The sequence below is a fragment of the Sus scrofa genome, chromosome 12 (genome assembly GCF_054392235.1).
Source record: "Sus scrofa isolate SSC_HxYL_T2T_F1_AM1 chromosome 12, Sscrofa_HxYL_maternal_Yorkshire_Landrace_v2.0, whole genome shotgun sequence".
NCBI classification, from domain to species: domain Eukaryota; kingdom Metazoa; phylum Chordata; class Mammalia; order Artiodactyla; family Suidae; genus Sus; species Sus scrofa.
The window spans coordinates 57,327,621-57,349,510 of NC_139394.1; the positions used below are offsets into that span (position 1 = coordinate 57,327,621).

Genomic DNA, 21,890 nt, shown 5'->3' on the forward strand with positions numbered 1-21,890 from the left:
CTGAGCCAGGTCTGTGACCTTTGCTGCAGCTCATGGCAATGCTGGATCCTTAACCCACTGAGAGGGGGCCAGGGATTGAACCTGAGTCCCCATGGATACTAGTTGGGTTTGTTACCACTGAGCCACAACTAGGAACTCCAGGGCTATTTTTAAGTCGCCATTAAAAAGCACTTTTTGGAGTTCCTGTCGTGGCGCAGTGGTTAACGAATCCGACTAGGAACCATGAGGTTGCGGGTTCGGTCCCTGCCCTTGCTCAGTGGGTTAAGGATCTGGCATTGCCGTGAACTGTGGTGTAGGTCGCAGATGCGGCTCGGATCCCGAGTTGCTGTGGCTCTGGCATAGGGCGGTGGCTACAGCTCCGATTCGACCCGTAGCCTGGGAATCATCGTATGCCGCGGGAGCGGCCCAAGAAATAGCAAAAAGACAAAATAAATAAATAAATAAGCACTTTTTTTTGGAGTTCCCATTGTGGCACAGTGGTTAACGAATCTGACTGGGAACCATGAGGTTGCAGGTTCGATCTCTGGCCCTGCTTGTGGGGTAAGAATCCGGCATTGCAGTGAGCTGTGGTGTAGGTCGAAGATGCAGCTCAGATGTGGCATTGCTGTGGCTGTGGCATAGGCTGGCCACTACAGCTCTGATTAGACCCTTAGCCTGGGAACTTCCATGTGCCGAGGGAACAGCCCTAGAAAAGGCATAAAAGACATGCCCTCAGTGGCCTGTGGAAGTTCCTGAGCCAGGGGTCGAACCCACACCACGAAGTTACCCAAGCCCCTGCAATGACAATGCCAGATCCTTAACCTGCTGTGTCACAAAAGAACTCCAAAAGAAAATAACTTTTCAAATAAATGAAATATTTTAAAATGGGGGGATTGCCAAACTGTTTTTCAAATGGTTGTTTTGTTTTAAGTTTCCAGAATCTATGTATGCTGGTTCCAGCTGTTAGGCTGCATGATCAATATTTGATATTTTTAATCTTTTTAGTGTTACCCATGCTAATTAGTGTAAAATAGTACCTCGTTGTAGTTAGTGTTTCCCTGATTAATGATTGACCATGTTTTGGGTGCTTATTGACCATTTGTATCTCTTTTGTTAAGTGTTCAATTCTTGCCCCGATTTTTTTTTTTTTTTTTGCTTTTTAGGGCCGCACCCTCAACATATGTAAGTTCCCAGGCTAGGGGTCGAATCAGAGCTGCAACTGTCAGCCTATGCCATAGCCACAGCAACACGGGATCCGAGCCGAGTCTGGGACCTGCAGCACGTTTCACGACAATGCTAGATCCTCAAGCCACTGATTGAGGCTAGGGATTGAAATTGAATCCTCATGGATACTAGTCAGATTCGCTTCTGTTGCACCATGATGAGAACTCTCACTGATTTAAAACAACAACAAAAACATTATTTGTCTTATTATTGTCAGAGTTATTTATATATTTTGGATGGGAACTCTCACTGATTTAAAACAACAAAAACATTATTTGTCTTATTATTGTCAGAGTTATTTATATATTTTGGATGCAAATCATTCATCCGGCATTTACATTGCAAATATTTTCGCCCAGAATGTGGCTTGTTTTTTTAAAAAGTAAAGATGCCCCTAGCCACAGCAATTAGACAAACAAAAGAAATAAAAGACATCCATATAGGAAGAGAAGAGATATGGAAACAACCCAAATGTCCATCAACAGATGATTGGATTAAGAAAATATGGTATATATACACAATGGAATACTACTCAGCCATAAAAAAGAATGACATAATGCCATTTGCAGCAACTTGGATGGAAGTAGAGACTCTCATACTGAGTGAAATGAGCCAGAAAGACAAAGACAAATACCATATGATATCACTTATAACTGGAATCTAATATCCAGCACAAATGAACATCTCCACAGAAAAGAAAATCATGGACTTGGAAAATAGACTTGTGGCTGCCCAATGGGAGAGGGAGGGAGTGGGAGGGATCGGGAGCCTGGGGTTATCAGATACAACTTAAAATAGATTTACAAGGAGATCCTGCTGAGTAGCATTGAGAACTATGTCTAGATACTCATGTTGCAACAGAACAAAGGGTGGGGGAAAAAATGTATACATGTAAGGATAACTTGATCCTCTTGCTGTACAGTGGGGAAAAAAAAAAAAAAAGATGCCTTTTGGAGTTCCCTTCATGGCTCAGTGGTTAGCAAACCCGACTAGAATCCATGAGGACTAAAGTTTGATCCCTGGCTTTGCTCAGTGGGTTAAGGATCTGGTGTTGGTGTGAGCTTGGTGTAGATCCAGGCAGATTCGGCTTGGATCCTGAGTTGCTGTGGCTGTGGTGTAGGCCAGCAGCTACAGCTCGGATTCAAACCCCAGCCTAGGAACCTTCATATGCTGTGGCTGCCGCCCTAAAATAGGAAAAAAAAAAAAAAAAAGTTGTAGTGGTTCAACACCTCTGTGAATGTAGTAAAAACCACTGAATTGTAGACCTTAGAGAGTGAATTTTAGGGAATATGAATTATTTCTCGATAAAGTTGTTACTGCAAAAAACACAATCTGTTAATACCTACAACTCGTGAATTTCAAAACCATTGTGCTTACAAGAAGCCAGACGCAAAAGAGTAGTACTATATGCTTCCATGCATATAAAGTTCTAGAATAGCAAAACCAATCCACAGTGATGGCAGTCAGACCAGGAGTTGCCTGTGGCAGGGAGTGGGGAAAAAGAGGGACAGTCAAGGGCACACAGGAACTTGATAATGGAGATGTCCTATATCTTGATTGGGTGGTGATTACATGGGTGTATGCGCTTGTCAAAACTCACAGAGCTGTACATAAGATGTGTGCATTAAATTGTACTTTGCTTCAATAAAGATAATTTAAAAAAACAAACAGTTCTCTTGTGGTGCAGCAGGTTAAGGATCCAGCGTTGTCACTACTGTGGCTTGGGTCACTGCTGTGGGGTGAGTTCAATCCCCGGCCTGAGGACAGAGTCAGCAGGGGTTCCAAGCTTTCCCACATCCTGACACCCTTAGGGAGGGAGAAGATTGCATCCAGGAAGCTCTACGGGAGGGCATGTAGAGTCTTGGTTGGCAGGCTCTGGCTGCCCCGCAGCTGGCTGAGGACATCCATGCCTGCCCGGAACATGCTTGCGAAGCTCAGTGTGGGATAAACAGGCGTGGACTCCGGTCAGACTGATGAGGGTGCAGGAGAGTTCCTGCTCTTCTGACAACTGCCTGTGTGACCTTGGGCAAGTTACCTAATCTCTCAGTGTCTCTGATTCCTCATCTGTGCAATCAGGATAATAATACTTCTTGAAAAGATCACTGATACGGTTAAATAAGATAATGTGTCAAAGTCCCTAGAATCTACCTGGCACAGCGTAATTATTTACAACTACCTTCATAAATAGTAAAGTTTCTTGTTCTAAAAAAATAGACTGTTCTCGGCATTCCCGTCGTGGCTCTGCAGTTAAGGAATCTGACTAGCATTCATGAGGATGCGGGTTCAATCCCTGGCCTCACTCAGTGGGTTAGGGATTCAGCGTTGCTGTGAGCTGTGGTGTAGGTTGCAGATGTGGCTCAGATCCTGCCTGGCTGTGGCTGTGGCATAGGCCGGCAGCTACAGTTCCGATTAGACCCCCAGCCTGGAACCTCCATATGCCATGGGTGCGGCCCCCTCCAAAAAAAAGCAAAAAATAGGCTATTCTTAAAATTTTTCATCATAGGGATTCTAAATACAAGTGAATCTCATTCTGAAATACACATGACTCCCCAGCAGGGTCCAGCCTGGCATCACGTTGTCTGGCATGGCTGGCATGGCTGCCATGAATTTTCACTGCATCTGTCTGTCCTGGCATCTCTGTTTCTACCACGCCACCCCTCCCAGTCTCCTCCCTGCTTCTCCATGGGCATCAGAGACAACCCCCAAATAAGGGGGCACAAAAGGAGAGGTGTTTGAGTGGGGGATTCCCCCCTCCCCCCTCCCTCTTCTTCCCCTTCCATCTCCTGGCGCCTGTAATCACCGGGCGGTCTGAGGCTAAGTGGTAGTTTTGCCCACAGCGGAGGGGCTTGGAAACCACACCCCTCCAGGGGCCCTCCTGGCCTTCACAGCATCCTGGACTCCTCCATTGTTGCGATGGGTCTGAAGGGGGCATGGTGTTTCCCATGGTGTGGGTGCCGGAGACAGCGGGGGACTGAAAGAGGAGCAGGTATGGGGGAGAGGTATGGCGGGGGGCTGCCAGGCAGACAAACTACACTGGGGAGAAAGGTAAATGCTCAAACCAGTGAAGGGAAAAAGATGTCTCCCTGGGCGGGAGGTGGATCTCTGACTTGGCCACAGGACCAGTTAAACACTTTGCAGGGCCCAGTACAAAATGGGGAAGGGGAGTCCCCTTATTAAAAATTATGAAGGAGTTCCCATCATGGCTCAGTGGAAATGAATCCGACTTGGAACCATGAGATTGCAGGTTCAATCCCTGGCCTTGCTTAGTGGGTTAAGGATCTGGTGTTGCCATAAGCTGTGGGGTAGGTTGCAGGCATGGCTCAGATATGGTGTTGCTGTGGCTGTGGTGTAGGCCAGCAGTTACAGCTCTGATTAGACCCCCAGACCTCCATATGCTATGGGTGCTGCCCTAAAAAGCAAAAAAAAAAAAAAAATTATGTACTTTCAAAAAAAAAAAAAGTTATCCTAGAAGTTCCTCTTGTGGCTCAGTGGGTTAAGGACCCGATGTGGTCAATGAGGATTCCAGTTCCATCCCTGGCCTTGCTCAGTGAATTAAGGATCTGGAGTGGCCCTAAGCTGTGGGAGGCTCACAGATATGGCTCACATCTGGCATTGCTGTGGCTGTGGCAAAGGCTGGCTGCTGTAGCTCTGATTCGACCCCTAGCCCAGGAATGTCCATATGCCACAGTTGCGGCCGTTAAAAAAAAAAAAAAAAAATTAAGAGGACTTTCAAGACAGTGACAGCAGAGCAGTACACCAAGCATGGGGGCCCTTCGGAGTGTGGCCCCCTGTGCAAGTGCACAGATCATGGGCCAGCCTTTTTGCTGAGGTCCCCTCTCCCTCTCTCTGCTGCAGCTAGCGACACTCACCCCCCAGGCCCCCAGATGTCTTCCCCGGCCTCTTTCATCCTCCCGACCCACAACTTCCTTCTTCCTCCTCCAATCTCCTGTTTAGGCCTCGATCCAGCAGCCCCTCCGGAGCCAGATCCCAGCCCAGCTGCAGCCCCGGTCACAGCTGAGGGAGGGATACCGTCCCCCGGGCCTGGCGCCTACTTCAGCAGGAAAGCCAGACTCTCCTTCCGCCACCAGCTGCATGACATAGCATCGGCCAACGACTCCACCATGTGAAGGGGACAACCAGGGGCTGAACTCCCAGGAGGCTTTGGTGACCCCAGCGTCCAGCTCCCCCAAGTTCCTCATGGTCTTATTAAATACATTCAGAGTTGCTGAGTGTTGTGTGTAGCTGTGTGTGTTTGGAGAGCAGGGAGCAGATGGGGACCACGACACCAGGGCTGTGTTACGGGGCTGAGGTGGGAAGTGCAGCACAAGGACGGGGTGGGGATGCAGGTGTGGCAAACAGGAGGCAGCTGAGCTCAGGCAGGGCCCAGGTGTGCCCACTGGAAGTAGGTTTGCTGAAGTCAAGCCTCAGGGTCGAGTGAGGTGAGAGGAGCAATCCGGAGAGGTTGAGGGGGAGGGGGTGGGCCCAACAGCAGGCAGGGTGGGGCGCGAACTCATTCAGGAAACATCGAGGGTCCACTCCCTGCCAGGCTCTGAGAATATATCAGTGACTCAAACACAAAGAATTCCCTCTTCTTGGAGTTCCCATCGTGGCTCAGTGGTTAACGAATTCGACTAGGAACCATGAGGTTGCGGGTTCGGTCCCTGGCCTTGCTCAGTGGGTTAAGGATCCAATGTTGCCGTGAGCTGTGGTGTATGTTGCAGACGCGGCTCGGATCCTGCGTTGCTGTGGCTCTGGCGTAGGCCGGCGGCTATAGCTTCGATTCGACCCCCAGCCTGGGAATCTCCATATGCCAAGGGAGCGGCCCTAGGAAAGGCAAAAAGACAAAAAAAAAAAAAAAAAATTCCCTTTTCTTACTGAATTTACTTTCTAGCAGGGGAGGCAGACAATAACATGAGCTAGTGATAAGAACTGCTAGGAGGAAGATGAAACAGGTAATGTGAGAGCAGGGTGGAGGAGGGCGGTGGTTCTTAAAATTCAGTTGGTCGGGAGAGGCCTTTCTGTGGAGGGATGGAGCGTTCTCAGGATGCGCTGATGGGCTGAGTGTGGAGCACAGGAGAAGAGATGCCTTGAAATAGGGAGGACCGAGAGAACAGGTTTTGCAGAAAATCAAAAGTTCTGCATAGGTGGAGTTCCTGTTGTGGCACAGTGGAAATGAACCCGACTAGGATCCACGAGGACATGGGTTCAATCCCTGGCCTCACTCAGTGGGTTAAGGATCCAGTGGTACTGTGAACTGTGATGTAGATTGCAGATGCGGCTCAGATCTGGCGTTGCTGTGGCTGGGGTGTTGGGCGATTGGCTACAGCTCCAATTCGACCCCTGGCCTGGGAACCTCCATGTGCTGCGAGTGTGACCCTAAAAAAAAAGCAAAAAAAAAAAAAAAGTTCTGCATTGGTTATTTTAAGTTTGAGGTACACATGTCTGGGGTCAGAGATCCTTCTCCCTGCTACCTGTCTTAGGAAGCCCCTTCGAAATCCTCCAGTGAAGGATCACATTCTAGAAGGAGGCTTTGGCTTCCATTGTTCCCTTGACCACAGACTGGAAAAACATATATTAGGACAAGACTGTCAGTCACTGTCAGTGGACACCACTGAGGTCTTTAGGACCCTGGCTGCTGTGGGGACAGCCTTGCAGGGGCCAGAGTCCACTCTCAGTCCCATCTGAGGGGCTGAAGGCTGAGCTTCCATCACACTCCCTGTGGGAATGGTGGCTTCTGGGGCTGACCCACAGTACTCCCAGGGGCCACCCTCTCCCACTCAATGTCAATCTGAGAGTCCACCATTTCCTCCTAAAAGCCAAAGACTGCTGCTTCTGACAAGAGGAGGTGACAGAGGTGAGCCTGAAGAGAGGGGACCACAAGCCTGGGTCAGAGATGTGGAGTCCTCTGGCCTTAGGGCCAGTAGCCTCCCATGATTTCAGGCAGGAGGCAGGCTGAGGGGAAGTGACTCCTTTCTCCATCAGAACTGAGTTCCACCTTGGATCTGAACAAGGAAGGGGAGTGGGTGGATTGTGGGGAGCTCCCACATCAGCCACATTAGTGTCACAGGAACTTGGCTATAATATAGTGTGGGAGATGGTGGCCTGGAGAAGGGTCCCCTCCAGCTTCTTCAGGGCGGTGGTTTGTACAAAGAGGAGTGAGCCAGACAAGTTCAGGTTGAGGTCAAGAAAAGAACCCCAAAGCACACGGATTCTCACTGACAAACTGTTTATTGAATTTTGCATTAGTAGGGGGTGTCTCTTATTGTAGCTTAGAATCCCAAGATTCAGGGAGGAGGTAAAGTGGCAATGGTGAATTTGGGAATCTGGTCTCCCAAAAGTACCTGTCGCTCGACCCCTGATTCTGCAATGGCTGCTAAGCGGATCACCCCTCCGCTGGAGCCGTCCCGCTCCATGGCCAAAGCAAGAGCTGTGGAGAAAAGAAGAAAGTTGGGTCTGAGTCAGATGCTGGGATCATGGCAAGGAAAGAGAACCGCTGACCTGGTTTGGCTGTGACTGATGCTTCCAGACCCAGAAGTTCAAGCTCTCACCATTGGCAGTGAACTGCAGACACTCTTCCTTGGTCATGCCTTCCCGGTAGGTAGCATCCACATAGCCGTAGATATAGGAGCTCCCAGAGCCGCCAATGGCAAAGGCCTGTCTCACCATCATACCTCCCATGGGCACTGAGTACACCTGCCAGAAGGAGGGAGAACAGTGGTGTCACCATGTGTACCCTTCCTGTAACTCGTCTGGGTTCACCTGTCCATTGTGGGATTGGTATGTGAAGAATTAAAGAGTAAGAGAAGCAGAGATTGGAAAGAGAACTAGAAAATAGCCGGAGTGGGGAGAGAATTAAAGGCATGGCTCCAGGACTCTGGGGGTGGTGGTATCTGACCTGCCCCCCTTCTTGGGGGTCCCAGCCCGCAACGATGATTCCTGCCATCAAGTCTTCCCGGTATCGGTAACACATCTCCTTAAAGAGGCTGGCTGCCGTGTGCACCAGCGGAGGTTCATTCAGCTCAATGCTAGTGGGTGAAGGGAGTCACAGGGAAGCAGGTGTCAGGACATGGGAGTCCTTTTCGCTCCTCAGGCCCCAATTCCTTTCAGATACTTGCTCCCTCCCTGCCCCACAAGTACCTGTGGAAACCAAGCTGATATGTGACTGCATCAGCTACTGCCTGGGTATCAGCTGCTGAGCCTGAGCGGCAGCAGAAAATACGGTCGTGAATAGGAGTCAGCTTGTCAGTCACTCGATTGGCGATGTAGGACCTGCAGGATGGCAGAAGAGTGAGGGAAGGACCCCGCCTGTCTCCCCTCCTCCATCATTTACTATCCACTCCCTCAACAGAAATTCCAGCATTTCCTATTAGTTCCCATTTAAACTGAAGTAGGCTGGAGAACAAGCTTTTGCAAACCCCCAAAGATGACGAGAACTACCAGGTCGTAGACACTGGAACAAATCCTTTTCTCCAGGGACGGGAAAAATCTCCTTTCCCACAGCAGTTCATGGAGGGTAAGAATGGACTGAGAAGCAAGGAAGGAAGGAAGGAAAAGTTGGGAAGACCTTTCATATATCTGTCCTGAGCTCACCCAGTGGTTGTTCTGGAGTCGGCTCCTAGAACCACGCCCCCATCGAATTGCACGGCCATGATAGTGGTCTGGGAAAAAGGAGAAAGGGGTGAATCGGAGCCCCTCCATATTCTACAGCATTCGCAAACCTCAATGATCTGTATATTCAGTCTCAAGAGTAGGAGAATGTCGTGCGCCACTAACTCATTATTAAATCCTCACGGGGGCCGCAGAATACCAGATTTCCAATCCTCAAATTCTCAAAGGCCCACCCTGGCCTTAAGCTTTCGTCCTGCATACTCCAGAATTACACGCTTCAGCCTTACCTTCCACCTCCCATCACATCACTCCAGCATCCTTAAGATACCTCTCCCCCTGCTTAAGCACATCACCTCTCTCCGCTCCACCCAGTTCTCCCAACCCAGCCAGGTTTTATCCTTCCATCATTTCAAGCCTTGTGAGCATCTCCTGAACCCCGCGTCCTTGCTCACCCCGGTGGAGACTTCCCGGTTTTCCCAGTCGGGGGTAATGGCCTCATGCCCCCAGGCTGGTGCCAGCCCGGCTCCCCGAGCAGCTACTAAGGTGGCCGCCATCTTCATCCTCCGTTACTGCCACAAAGCAACTGTCGTAAAGCGCTCCGTCACGCTCTTTAGTCGCGCTCTGAGGCCTTCTGGGAACGAAGCTACGCCTCGGTTGACGGCAGAAGGGAAAAGGAATGTTTTGCGACAGTGAGCGCTGAATGGGAGTGTCGCTGGCCAGCCGACCCAAATCCCCAGGAAACAAAACAAAACAAAACAAAAAGACACCTCAAACCATCTGCAGAGACTACTTTTCTACTGGTAATGCGGGAACGGATATAGTTTACCTAAGTTGCAGTTCAAAGCTTATTCAAGATGGACTTGAGCGTCCCTGATTTAGGATGACCGAAGTATGTTGTCACTTCACTTAGGTATATACTTGGGAGAAAATTCTAGGTGTGAAATTAACTTTTTGTTAATATTGTTAATATTTTAAAGAACTGACAGCTTTTCTGTAGCAGCTGCTTTCTTTTACATTCCCATCAATCATGAATGACGATTCCAATTTCTCCAATTCTTTTCTTTCTTTCTTTCTTTCTTTTTTTTTTTTTTTTTGTCTTTTTGCCTTTTCTCTGGCCGCTCCCACGGCATATGGAGGTTCGCAGGCTAAGGGTCTAATGGGAGCTGTAGCCACCGGCCTACACCACAGCCACAGACATAGCAACTCCGGATCCGAGTCGCCTCTGCAACCTATACCACAGCTCATGGCAAGGCCGGGTCCTTAATCCACTGAGAGAAGCCAGGGATCGAACCCGCAACCTCATGGTTCCTAGTCGGATTTGTTTCTGCTGCGCCATGATGGGAACTCTTCTAATTGTGGGTTTTTGTGGGGGTCTTTCCCCCCCCACCCCCGCGCGGCATATGGAAGCTCCTGGGCCAGGTATCCAATCCAAGCCAGAGATATGACCTACACCAGGGATGCTGGATCCTCTACCCGCTGCTCTGGGTCCTGGATCAAACCAGCACCTCCACAGTGACAGGCCAGATAAACTGAGCCACAGCAGGAACTTCAAAGTATTTTTTATTTTAGCCTTTATAATGGATGTGAAGTGATATCTTGTGGAGTTTGTTTTGCTAATCATTTGTTAATCACTAATGATTAGTGACATTGAACATGTTTTCATGTGCAGATTAGCCATTTGTAATCTTTAGAAAAATATCTCATTCCTTTGCTAAAATTGGGTTACTGGGGAACTTCCCATTGAGGCCCAGTGGTAAGGAATCCGACGACTAGCATCCATGAGGATGCAGATTCGATCCCTGGCCTCACTCAGTGGGTTAAGGATCCAGAGTTGCCGTGAGCTGTGGTGTAGGTTGCAGATGTGGCGCAAATCTGGCGTTGCTGTGGCTGTGCTGTAGGCCAGAAGCTGCAGCTCCATTTCACCCCCTAGCCTGGGGACTTCCATATGCCATAGGTGCGGCCCTAAAAAGCAGAAAAAAAAAAAAAAAAAGAAACCCAAAACAATTAAATTTGGTTAGCAGAGTTCCTGCTGTGGTGCAGTGGGATCCACTGCTGTCTTGGGAACGCTTGGGTCAGAGGTTGGATCCCTTGCCCCGCACAGTGGGTTAAGGATCCAGCGTTACCCCAGCTAAGACAGGTCGTGACTGCTGCTCGGAGCTGATCCCTGGCCTGGGATCTCGTGTGCCACCAGGAGACCAAAAATGAAAAAAAAAAAAAAAAAAGAAAAAAGGGTTATCTTTTTGAGTTTAAGAGGTTTTCGTTTTTGTTTTTTTCTTCATGAGGGAAACATCAAACTGTTTTTCTAACTGAAATATAGTTGATTTAAATTATTGTGTTAGCTTCAGGTGTACAGAAAAGTGATTAAGAGATATATGTCTCAGGTGGGGAGTCAGACAAGCCTTGCTTGGCGCCACCACAACTCTAATCAGACTTACAATCTGGAAGGCTGATCCCTCCCCCAACAATGAGCTGCCTTGGAGACCAGTTAAACTTGAAACGGTCTTTTGTTGTGGGATGTTTCCTTACAACTTCCCGCTACTCCCTAGCCACATTCCTAAGGAGATTGCCTCCCCCTAACCCTTGAATAGTGACCTAGCCCAAGAACAAATCTGTGCTAAACATAGAGACTACCCCTTTTCCTATATAACTAACTGCTCCCTAAGCAGTGCTGAGTGCTTTCTTAGTGCTCCTGGCCAATCTGTTAGTCGGTAACACTCCCTTGAAGTCTCAGTGCTCTGGCCTTCTGCCTCTTAGATTTTCTGCTCTAACAATATGTGTATACATATTTCCGTTATAGGTTATTAAAAGACATTGAATATGGTTCCATGTGCTATAATAGCGAATCCGAGTTGCTCATATTTTATCTATAGTAGTGTCTATCTATTGATCCCATACTCCAAAAAGTAAGAGTTCTTTTTTTTAGGGCCGCACCCATGGCATATGGAAGTTCCCAGGCTAGGGGTCAAATCAGAGCTACAGCTGCTGGCCTACACCACAGCCACAGCAACGACGGATCTCTGACCGGCTGAGCACAGCCAGGGTTCGAACCTGCATCCTCATGGATACTAGTTGGATTCCTTTCTGCTGCACCACAACAGGAACTCCACCTTTGAATGGTCTTGGCAATCTTGTTGAAATCAATTGACCATGGTTTTCATGTGTGACCACAATTATTTATGTGGTTTGCTACTATTTTGTTGAAGATATTTTGCATTTGTATTCAGACACTGTATTGCTCTGTATGTTTTTTTCTTGTGATATTGGAATCAGGACAACACTTGCTTCATAGAATGAGTAGGGAAATGTTCTCTCCACTTCTATTTTTGTGAAAGTTTGTGAAGAATTGGCATTAGTTTTTCTTTAAACATTTGGTGGAATTCATCAGTAAAAATATCTGGCTGTGTGTTTTTCTTTCTATCTTTTTGTCTTTTTAGGGCCACACCCGAGGCATATGGAGGTTCTCAGGCTAGGGGTCAAATCAGAGCTGTAACCACTGGCCTACACCACAGCCACAGCAATGGGGGGTCCGAGCTGCGTCTGCAACCTACACCACAGCTCACAGCAACGCCGGATCCTTAACCCATTGAGCAAGGCCAGGGATGGAACCTGTGTCCTCATGGAACTAGTCAGATTTGTTTCCGCTGAGCCATGATGGGAACTCTAGCTGTGAGTTTTTCATTGGAAAATTTTTGATGACTAACTCGATCTCTTTATTTGTTATAGACCTGGTCAGGTTTTTCTATTTATTCTTTTTATTTTATTTATTTATTTTGTCTTTTTAGGGCTGCACCTGCGGCATATGGAAGTTCCCAGGCTAGGGGTTGATTCAGAGCTACAGCTGCCAGACTACACCATAGCCATGGCAATGCTAGATCCTCAATCCAGTGAGCGAGGCCAGGGATTGAACTCACATCCTCATGAATACTAGTTGGGTTCCCACAATGGGAACTCCCTTGATTTCTAATTTTATTCCAGTTTCATTGGAGAATATTTTGTGATTTCAACCTTTTTAAATTTACTGAGGAGTTCCTGTTGTGGAGCAGTGGTTAATGAATCCGACTAGGAACCATGAGGTTGCAGGTTCGATCCCTGGCCTTGCTCAGTGGGTTAAGGACCCATGAGCTGTGGTGTAGGTTGCAGACGTGGCTCGAATCCCGTGTTGCTGTGGCTCTGGCGTAGGTCGGTGACTACAGCTCCAATTAGATCCCTAGCCTGGGAACCTCCATGTGCCGTGGGAGTGGCCCTAGAAAAGGCAAAAAGACAAAATAAAATAAAATAAATAAATACATAAATTTATTGAAACTTTTTTTTTTTTTTTTGGCTGCACCTGTGGCTTATGGACTGCGTCGTATGAAAATTCTGGAAGCTGTTTTTGTTTTTAATTGAAAATATGATGCAGGGAATTCCCACCGTGGCTCAGTGGAAACGAATCTGACTAGGAACCATGAGGTTGTGGGTTCAATTCCCTGGCCTCGCTCAGCGGGTTAAGGATCCGGCATTCCCATGAGCTGTGGTGTAGGTTGCAGAGGTGGCTCGGATCTGGTGTTGCTGTGGCTCTGGTGTAGGCCAGTGGCTACAGTTCCGATTGGACCCCTAACCTGGGAACCTCCATATGCCACGGGTGTGGCCCTAAAAGGACAAAAGACCAAAAAAGAAAAAAAAAAGAGAAAGAAAAGAAAATATGATGCAGACAATCCCCTGCTTAAAATTAACTCTCAGGGGTTCCCTGGTGGCTCAGCTGATTAAGGATCTGGCATTGCCACTGCTGTCTGTGGCATGGATTGGTTCCCTGGCCCAGGAACTTCCCCATGCCTTGGCTGCGGCGGGGGGAGGGGACCTCTCTAAATTCCCATCTTTGTTGTATATCTTATAAGACCCTTCGTGAACTTGCTACTGCCACCTATTTGGAATTACATCTCCTCTTCTAAATGTTTTTATTGTAGTAAAATATAAATAACATACACTTTAGCATTTTAAGCAGGTTTTGGTGTACAATTCAGTAGCATTGAGAACACTGATATTGTTGTGCAACCCCTCTTTCTTTTTTACATTCTGGTCTCCAGCCATAGGAACTATTTTTAGTGCTCATACATTCATTCAACAAATGCTATTGAATGTCTACTGGATGCTCGGACTGTTTGAAGCACTGGAAGTACATCAGGGAACAGAGCAAACAGAAATTCCTAACTCCTTGAAACTTACATCTATTGGGGAGGGGGAAAAAAGTGCAATAGGAGTTCCCATCGCGGCGCAGTGGAAATGAATCTGACTAGGAACCATGAGGTTGCAAGTTCGATCCCTGGCCTCGCTCAGTGGGTTAAGGATACGATGTTGCCATGAGCTGTGGTGTAGGTTGCAAACTCGGCTCAGACCTGGTGTTGTTGCGGCATAGGCTGGCAGCTGCAGCTCCAATTCCACCCCTAGCCTGGGAACCTCCATATGCCATGGGTGTGGCACTACAAAGATTAAAAAAAAAAAGGTAGAATAACAGTATGTCAGTGAGTCATTCTAGGAAAAACAAAGTAGGGAGGGGAACTAGGAAGTTGTGTGTGTGTGTGTGTGTGTGTGTGTGTGTGTGTGTGTGTGTGTGTTGAAATTTTAGAAAGAGTAACCAAGGAAGTTCCTGCTGAGGAAACATTTGTATAAAGACCAGGGGAAGGAGGGAAGCCATTTGAGGGAAAAGCATTCTGGAGAGAGGGAAGAGCAAGTGCAAAGGTCCTGAGGCAGGATTATGCCTGATATACTCAATGAATATTGAGGAGGTCAAATCGGCTAGTGCAGTCAGATCAGGTAGGACCTGTGAGAAGCTTTTCACTATTCTCAACTGAAAATATGATTCAGAAATTTTCCTGCTTGAATTTTTTAAAAGTTTTCATCTAAGTGCAGTAGGAAGCCATTGGAAAATTTTGAGCAGGGAAGTGGCATGATATGCTCTCCAGTTTAGATTACTTTGGCAGTTCGCTTGTGGCAAAGTGGGTTAAGGAGCCAGTGTTGTCACTGCTGTGGCTCAGGTCCTTCTACATGCTGTGGGCATGGCCAAATTAAATAAAGATCACTTTGGCCGTTCTATTGAAAATACACTCTTGGGAGGCAAAGTTAGGAGAAACAATTAGGAGGTTATTGCAGTAAGCCAGGTGATAGGTAAAACTGGCTTGACAAGTTTGGTAGCAGTGGAAATAGTGAGAATTGGTCAGATTCTGACAGATTGGAGATGGGTATGATGAAAGAGAAATGAAGGAGTCAAAATGACAACGCGATTTTTGGCTTAAAGACCTGGCAGAAAGGAATTGTTTACTGAACGAGTGGGAACTGTGGCGTATTTGGGGAGCAGAGGATATTAGAAGCTGAGTTTTGGACTTGTGAAGTGTGCTATGCCTCATTGAAATCCACATGGAGGTGTGGAATAAGGAGGGATATTTATCGTATTCTGGAGTCCAGGGGAAAGTGGGTTGGAGTTATAATTTGGGAGTTATCAATGTGTAATTTTCATGTTCACTCTTGGCGTAGGAGTGCAGTCATTTAATAAACGTACATTATTGAGCTGAGCACCTGCTCGGCATGAGGCAAAATGCACAGGTTTTAGCCTTGGGTAGTTGATGGGAAAGGGTGTCATTTATTCATAGAGACGGGAGACACAAGAAGAAGTGCATTTCTCGGAGGAGGTGATTGCATTCGCGTTGGATGTGCTGCACTTGCGGTGTCTATGGCGGTGTCCGGGAAAGAGTAGGCTTTACGGGGTCTGGAGTTCAGCGAGGACAGGTCGGGACTGGAGATTTGGCATGTCGTTGACAACTGAAGCCACAGGAGGGACTGAAATAGGCCAGGGGTAGCATGAGTCTCTCGGCTGCCGGGAACAGGGATGACACACACCTTCCCACATACATTTTTTTCTATTTCCCTTAAGGGCTTGCCGTCATCACACAGAACACGCTAAAAATCGACGGCTACCAAAGAATACTTTTTTATTACCCACAGCTCCTCCCCTCTCCCCGGGATTGCGTAGAGAGAGGCTAAAAGCCCCACTTCCACCGGGGTGGGCCTCCATGGCGATGACGTCACCGTGGGGCGGGGTATATGGCGGCCCCGCCCCCGGCGCCAGGAGGCCTTGCGAAGGGTCAGACGCAACCCAGCGGCTGCCACCCAGCCCCAGGGCACTTCCTTCGTCCTGCCAGCAGGCATCAGGCCAGCTGGAGCAGGCGGCGCTCGGCCAACAAGCCCTGGGTACGGTTGTAGACGTCCTCCAGAGTGCCCGCGGCCTGGGCCAGCGCAGCCCGCGCCTCTGCCTCTTTGACCCCCGGACACGCCAGCTCGAGCAAGCGGCCGCGACCCGGGAAGGCGAGGAATGCGATGTGGGCGGCCTGACGGACCAGCCAGGGGTGGTGCGGGGCCAGGGCCGTGCTGTAGGCGTCGCTGCACTGGGCGCCGGCGTCCGGGCCTCCGGGCGGCCCGGTTGCCACCCGGTGGAGGCAGAGCTGGGACCAACGTAGCGCACGGTGCAGCAAGAGCATGGTTAGTGAACCCGGGTTCCGGGTCGAGTGCCGAGGGGCTACCCCGGGCCTCTCCCACGCCACCATGGTCGCCAGCGACGTGTAGTGAGCGGCCTCTGGACCGTGCACCAGAGCCTCGAGGACTGTCACTTTGGCGAAGGCCTCGCTTGTGGCGAAAGAGAAGATGGAGCCGAGGGGAGTTAGGAACCTGTATGTGTTCGATGGTGGGAAGGTTTGAGAGAGGGCGATGGTTCAAAAAGAGGCGGGGTCTGGATGGGGTAGGGAGACAACGAGCACTCACCTGACTAGCTCTCTCCACCCTGCCAGGTACTGCGACAACTCCACATCCCCTTTGGGGTTCAGACTGGCGCGGAACGGCCTCATTATGCGGCCCAGCATCCCGTGGGGGCTCAGACACTGAGGCTCTTCCCGTTCCAGTCCCTCCAGGGATCCTGACTGTTGCTGGGCCTGGGGGTTAGATATGAGGTGGGGGGTGGGGGTGGGGGGGAGTGCAGAGCCCCTAGCTTGCAGGGTTCACCACGCCTCGCATTTGGGCTCTGAAGAAATTATTGCTAAGGTCTAGCCAGTGTCCCTCCTGCTGTAACTCTCAGCTTCTAATTGGAGACGGGAGAGAAGGAGGATCCACCTTTCATCAGATCCTCGGCCTGGTCCACTTTCCCTGCTCAGGGTCCTACCTGGAACTCCTAGTCCCAGCCCTGCCCAGAGAGTACCTGGAAAGGTGGCAGTCCTTTGGCAATGCAGGACTGGGTCCCGGATCGGTAGCCTGAGAGGGCGCCTGGAGGAGGTGAGACAGAGCAGTGAGGGCCTTAGGTTCTGAGGGCCTGGAGTCCCGGATTCCTCCTGGAGCAGGTGAGGGAAGGGGCCACTCACGAAGGCTCTGAGCCCAGAGATAAAGAAGCAGTAGCGTGAAGATAATGAGAGGGATTGCACTGCGCCTCCAGCACCGAGGGACCCGCCGAGACAGTGAGGTGACCCCCATGGCTGCTTCAGGGACCACTGCCCTTGCCAGCCCCTGGCTAGTCCTTGTCCCTCCGCCTTCAGGAGAGGAGAGAAGACTGTGGTGCTCTGAGGTGCAAAGTGTTAATAATTAATCTAGTAAGGCCCCCTCCCCTGTGCCCTTTGCCCCAAAGGGCAGCATCTGAGGGGTGAGGGACTGGATGAAGAGGATTTGGGGTATTTAGTAGCAGTGACACGTCTCTACATTTCCCTTCCCTGAATGGCCAGGTTGTAGTGAGACGCAGCCTGGGTATTGTGAAGAGAGGCTGAAGTCAGAACCAGTTCCCCCAATGAGCAATGGTGTGAGCCCTAGGTTGACTCTGTGCTTGAATTCCCTCCACAGTAAATTGAAGGTAATAATAGGTTATTTTGCAAACTTCATGTGAGGATTAAATGCTATTATACGTGCAAACCTTGTAAATGGAAAAGCTTACCACAATTGCTCCATAAATCTTATCTATTAAGTTCAAGCATGGGGCACCTGGGATCCACGGAACACCCACTTCTAAGTTCTCTATCCTATCCCCATGGAATCTTAACTTGATCTGGATGCATGATGTCTTAATCATATACTTTAGGCTGTCTCCTTTTTTTTTTTAATTAAAAAAAATTCTTTTTTGTCTTTTTAGGGCTGCATCTGAGGCATATGGAAGTTCCCAGACCGGCCTACACCACAGCCACAGCAAGGCCAGATCAGAGCCGGGTCTGTGACCTACACCACAGCTCACAGCACTGCTAGATCTGTAACCCACTGAGGGAGGCCAGGGATCGAACCCAAGTCCTCATGGATACTAGTCAGGTTCCTTACTATAGAGCCACAATGGAAACTCCTAGGCTGTCTCCTTTTACATCTTTGAGATTTAATTTTTTTTAAACCTCCAGGTTGATGCCTGAATCATTCATCAAACCAATTTTTATTAACTACTTCCGCATGCCAGGCCTTGTACTAGGCTCCAAGAAGACAAATGTGCCTTCCCAGAGGTCAAGGTCCATTGGGAAATTTACCATCAGTCTGCCCTACTGGAATGTGAGCTCTGATGAAGAAAAGGGCCCTTCTTTTTTTTTTTTTTTTTTTTTTTTTTGTCTTTTTGCTATCTCTTGGGCCGCTCCCGGGGCATATGGAGGTTCCCAGGCTAGGGGTTGAATCGGAGCTGCAGCCACCGGCCTACACCAGAGCCACAGCAACGCGGGATCCGAGCCGCGTCTGCAACCTACACCACAGCTCACGGCAACGCTGGATCGTCAACCCACTGAGTAAGGGCAGGGACCGAACCCGCAACCTCATGGTTCCTAGTCGGATTTGTTAACCACTGTGCCATGATGGGAACTCCCGAAAAGGGGCCCTTCTTGCTACCCTATTTATAGCACTTAGAATATTGCCTGGACCAAAACCCATTATTCCTAAATAAGTATATATGGAATAAACAAAGGAACTTATATGAGGGGCAGGCAAATCAGTGGTGGTACTCTCCATGCAAATTTGAGCCAGTTTGGTTTTTTTTCCCCCCAGATCAGGAGTCCACCTGGTGGTCATAGCGGGAAAAACATTCAGGGGAAGGATAAGGAAGCAAGAGAGGAAACATCTGCTTTCAGCCCCCTGTCCACAAGCTTAGAATTTTCCTGTCTCTGTGCATTTTCTATCTTTTCTTTTCTTTTCTTTTTTGTCTTTTTTAGGGCCACACCCGTGGCATATGGAACCCTCCTCCTGGATGGAGCCCTCCTTCTGGATACTAGTTGGGTTTGTTACCACTAAGCCACAACAGGAACTCCTGTGTACATTTTCTTTTTTTAAAACGTTTTAAAATAAAGTATAGTTGACTTACAATGTTGTGTCAATGCATATATATATTTCTTTTTAGGCCTGTACTTGTGGCATATGGAGGTTTCCAGGCTAGTGGTCAAATCTGAGCTGCAGCTGCCTGCCTACTTCACAGCCACAGCAACAGAGGATCAGAGCCATGTCTACAACCTACACCACAGCTCATGGCAACTCCGGATCCTTAACTCTCTGAGTGAGGCCAGGGATCGAACCTGCATCCTTATGGATCCTCGTTAACCGCTGAGCCACAAAGGGAACTCCCTCAATGTATATTTTCTTTTGAGGGGGAGGGGTGTCCCAGAATCTCAAGGAGTTGGGGCTCCAGTCATTCACAAGATGTTTCCCAGCTGCCACAGGTCATGGATTCTTGCCCTGTCTCACTTTGATGTCCCTCACGTCCTGGAGGTTCCTTGTCTGCTGGGATTCTGGAACCATCACTTCCATCCCTAGCGTGGGTTCCCCATCTCCCAGAGTTGGAATGTTTCCCAGCTTGTTAACTGTGACTTAGGCAAGTCCTTTGCCATTTTGCAGCCCCAGCTCCCTCATCTGCAGGATAGGAAGAATAATTCCCACCTCCTACAATTGTTGTATTGATTAAATAAAACCTGCCTGCAAAACACTACCCATGGAGTTGCCATTGTGGCTCAGCAGGTTAAGAATCCCGCTAGTATCCATGAAGATGCGGGTACGATGCTTGGCCTCACTCAGTGGGTTGAGGATGGGCATTGCTGCAAGTTGTGGCATAGGTTGCAGATGCCACAGGGATCCTGCCGTTACTGTGGCTGTGGCCATAGGCTCCAACTGGACTCCCATATGCCGCAGGTATGGTCCTAAAAATAAAACAAAACCAAGAAAAAAACGCTAGCCACGATTCATGGAGTATACTTTGTAAAGGTTCTGTAGGTTAGTGGTTATTTGAGTCCCTCAGTTCTCGCTGCCCCTCCTCCTCTGGCGCTAGGAGCTTCCGATTCCCTGAGCAGAGAATCCAGTCGGTAGGCTTCCGGAGCGGATTAGTTTTGGGTGTCACTTAATCCCGGTGGCCCTTCCGCAATCCGAGCCCTTTTAGGAAGAGCGGTGGTATACACCTCTCGAAAGGGCTGGGGCTCACAGAGGCTGCGGGATGAAGCCGGGCACGGGAGCCAAGCTGCTGCTGCTGCTGCTGTGGGCGGCGTGCGGCAAGTGCACCAGAGCAGATGGGCCTAGCGGCTACACGTCGGTCATCGAGGTGACCAACGGGGGCCCCTGGGGCGACTGGGCCTGGCCCGAGATGTGTCCTGACGGATTCTTCGCCAGTGGATTCTCCCTCAAGGTAGGGGCTCAGGCCTAGGTCTCGGAGGGGACCCGAGAGCCGAGGATGGCAGTCTTCTGATTCATCCTCACCTCCCCTCTCGCCGCCCAGGTGGAGCGCCCCCAAGGCATTCCCGGCGACGACACGGCTCTGAACGGGATCCGGCTGCACTGCGCCCGCGGGAATGCCGAGCTCAACACCCACGTGGTGGAGTCCCAGTCTGGCAGGTGGGGGGTAGGGACCGAGGATTCCCCCAGGGTGGGGGGATGCCTCACCCTCCGATACACACACCTCCTCCCAGCAGGCAGGTTCCTTCAGAGCTGTGGGTGATTTAGCCCTGGGAAACAGGTGCAAGTCCTCCCCGCCGCATCTCGGTCGTGGAGCCCCGGGCCTGGGTTGGGCTGGACGTGGGTAGGGGGCGCTCGCGGAGCCAGGGCGTCTCTGCTTCCCCCGCAGGTGGGGCGTGTGGAGTGAGCCACTGTGGTGTCCGGGGGGCGGCTTCCTGGTGGCCTTCTCGCTTCGCGTGGAAGCGCCCGTGACCCCCGGGGACAACACAGCTGCGAACAACGTGCGCTTCCGCTGCTCAGACGGCACGGAGCTGCAGGGGCCCGGCCTGGCCTGGGGAGAGTTTGGGGACTGGAGTGAGCCGTGCCCCAAAGGCGTGTGCGGCTTGCAGACGAAGATCGAGCGGCCCAGAGGCCTCCGCGACGACACCGCTATTAATGACGCACGCTTTTTCTGCTGCCGCAATTGACACCATCGCCGCCCTCTCCCAGCCCCAAGTCTAGTCCCGCCGCCGCTATTAAAACTCCTCTGTCCTGGCTGTGGTCTGGTCTGGGAAACTGCGTCTCCCCGTCTTCCTCCTTTCCTAGCATTGGCCCAGGCTCAGATTCAGGTTTGGTCTCAGGAGTCCATGCCAGGGTACTGAAAGTTACCGACCCACAGTTTAGAAAACAAAGAAACAAACAACAAACAAACAAACACTTAAAAACAATTCTGGGAGCTTCTCTTTTGGCTCACTGTTCATGAAGCAGACTAGTACCCATGAGATTGCGGGTTCCATCCTCGGCCCGGCTCAGTGGGTTAAGGATCCAGGCTGTTGCCATGAGCTGTGGTGCAGGTTGCAGACATGGCTCAGATCCCATATGGCTGTGGCTGTGGTGTAGGCCGGCAGCTGCAGCTTGATTTGACCCCTAGCCTGGGAACCTCCATATGCCGTGAGTGTGACCTAAAACTCAAAAAACAAAACAATACAAAAAAACTCTACCAAATTAGAAGGTGACAATGCTATAATGCTTTAAGGAGTGCATTTCTAGCACATAAGAGGTTTAAAAGACTAATGTGTCTTTTCCATAGTTTTCCTCACCCTCCCGCCCCCAACTCAAACAGATGCTTTTCTGTTTACTGAGTCCTGCTGAGAATCTTTGTCATGGATGCCTTCTCTGCCTAGAAGCCCCCAGCTGTCCAC

General features: G+C 49.7%; 4 protein-coding genes across 11 annotated transcripts; 2 read left to right on the forward strand and 2 right to left on the reverse strand.

The window, feature by feature from the left end:
* Positions 1 to 4,116: 4,116 nt before the first annotated feature.
* C12H17orf114 (chromosome 12 C17orf114 homolog) lies at positions 4,117 to 5,330 on the forward strand. Its single transcript, XM_084983033.1, has 2 exons — positions 4,117 to 4,189; positions 5,158 to 5,330. The coding sequence occupies exons 1-2, from the start codon at positions 4,117 to 4,119 to the stop codon at positions 5,328 to 5,330; spliced, it is 246 nt and encodes an 81-aa protein (XP_084839159.1).
* Positions 5,331 to 7,412: 2,082 nt separating this feature from the next.
* Positions 7,413 to 9,396, reverse strand: PSMB6 (proteasome 20S subunit beta 6). Its single transcript, NM_001144926.2, has 6 exons — positions 9,264 to 9,396; positions 8,794 to 8,861; positions 8,341 to 8,472; positions 8,099 to 8,228; positions 7,752 to 7,896; positions 7,413 to 7,630 (listed from the first exon to the last, which is right to left on the reverse strand). Exons 1-6 carry the CDS (start codon positions 9,369 to 9,371, stop codon positions 7,488 to 7,490), a joined length of 726 nt encoding a protein of 241 aa, NP_001138398.2. The 5' UTR covers positions 9,372 to 9,396; the 3' UTR covers positions 7,413 to 7,487.
* Positions 9,397 to 15,756: 6,360 nt separating this feature from the next.
* GLTPD2 (glycolipid transfer protein domain containing 2) lies at positions 15,757 to 17,376 on the reverse strand. Its single transcript, XM_084985936.1, is given in 4 exon segments — positions 15,757 to 16,506; positions 16,600 to 16,766; positions 17,030 to 17,092; positions 17,095 to 17,376. Coding segments are annotated over 4 exon segments (951 nt in total). The 5' UTR covers positions 17,299 to 17,376; the 3' UTR covers positions 15,757 to 15,989.
* Positions 15,909 to 21,245, forward strand: VMO1 (vitelline membrane outer layer 1 homolog). 8 transcript variants are annotated; one of them, XM_084982693.1, is made up of 6 exons: positions 15,909 to 16,160; positions 16,626 to 17,967; positions 18,440 to 19,327; positions 19,843 to 20,443; positions 20,534 to 20,649; positions 20,879 to 21,245. In XM_084982693.1, the coding sequence occupies exons 4-6, from the start codon at positions 20,255 to 20,257 to the stop codon at positions 21,174 to 21,176; spliced, it is 603 nt and encodes a 200-aa protein (XP_084838819.1). In that variant the 5' UTR covers positions 15,909 to 16,160; positions 16,626 to 17,967; positions 18,440 to 19,327; positions 19,843 to 20,254; the 3' UTR covers positions 21,177 to 21,245.
* Positions 21,246 to 21,890: the final 645 nt, after the last annotated feature.

What these genes read in the sequence shown, in the direction of transcription:
- C12H17orf114 (XM_084983033.1), top strand. Translation starts at nt 4,117, where the DNA reads ATGGGTCTGAAGGGGGCATGGTGTTTCCCATGGTGTGGGTGCCGGAGA. An exon ending in GGGGACTGAAAGAGGAGCAG is followed by an intron (nt 4,190 to 5,157) that starts GTATGGGGGAGA and finishes TCTCCTGTTTAG; the next exon opens with GCCTCGATCCAGCAGCCCCT.
- PSMB6 (NM_001144926.2), bottom strand. Translation starts at nt 9,371, where the DNA reads ATGAAGATGGCGGCCACCTTAGTAGCTGCTCGGGGAGCCGGGCTGGCA. An exon ending in ACCCCCAAGAAGGGGGGCAG is followed by an intron (nt 7,897 to 8,098) that starts GTCAGATACCAC and finishes TCCTTCTGGCAG; the next exon opens with GTGTACTCAGTGCCCATGGG. An exon ending in TCTGCAGTTCACTGCCAATG is followed by an intron (nt 7,631 to 7,751) that starts GTGAGAGCTTGA and finishes TTTTCTCCACAG; the next exon opens with CTCTTGCTTTGGCCATGGAG.
- VMO1 (XM_084982688.1), top strand. Translation starts at nt 20,255, where the DNA reads ATGAAGCCGGGCACGGGAGCCAAGCTGCTGCTGCTGCTGCTGTGGGCG. An exon ending in CCAGTGGATTCTCCCTCAAG is followed by an intron (nt 20,444 to 20,533) that starts GTAGGGGCTCAG and finishes CTCGCCGCCCAG; the next exon opens with GTGGAGCGCCCCCAAGGCAT. An exon ending in GTGGAGTCCCAGTCTGGCAG is followed by an intron (nt 20,650 to 20,878) that starts GTGGGGGGTAGG and finishes CTTCCCCCGCAG; the next exon opens with GTGGGGCGTGTGGAGTGAGC.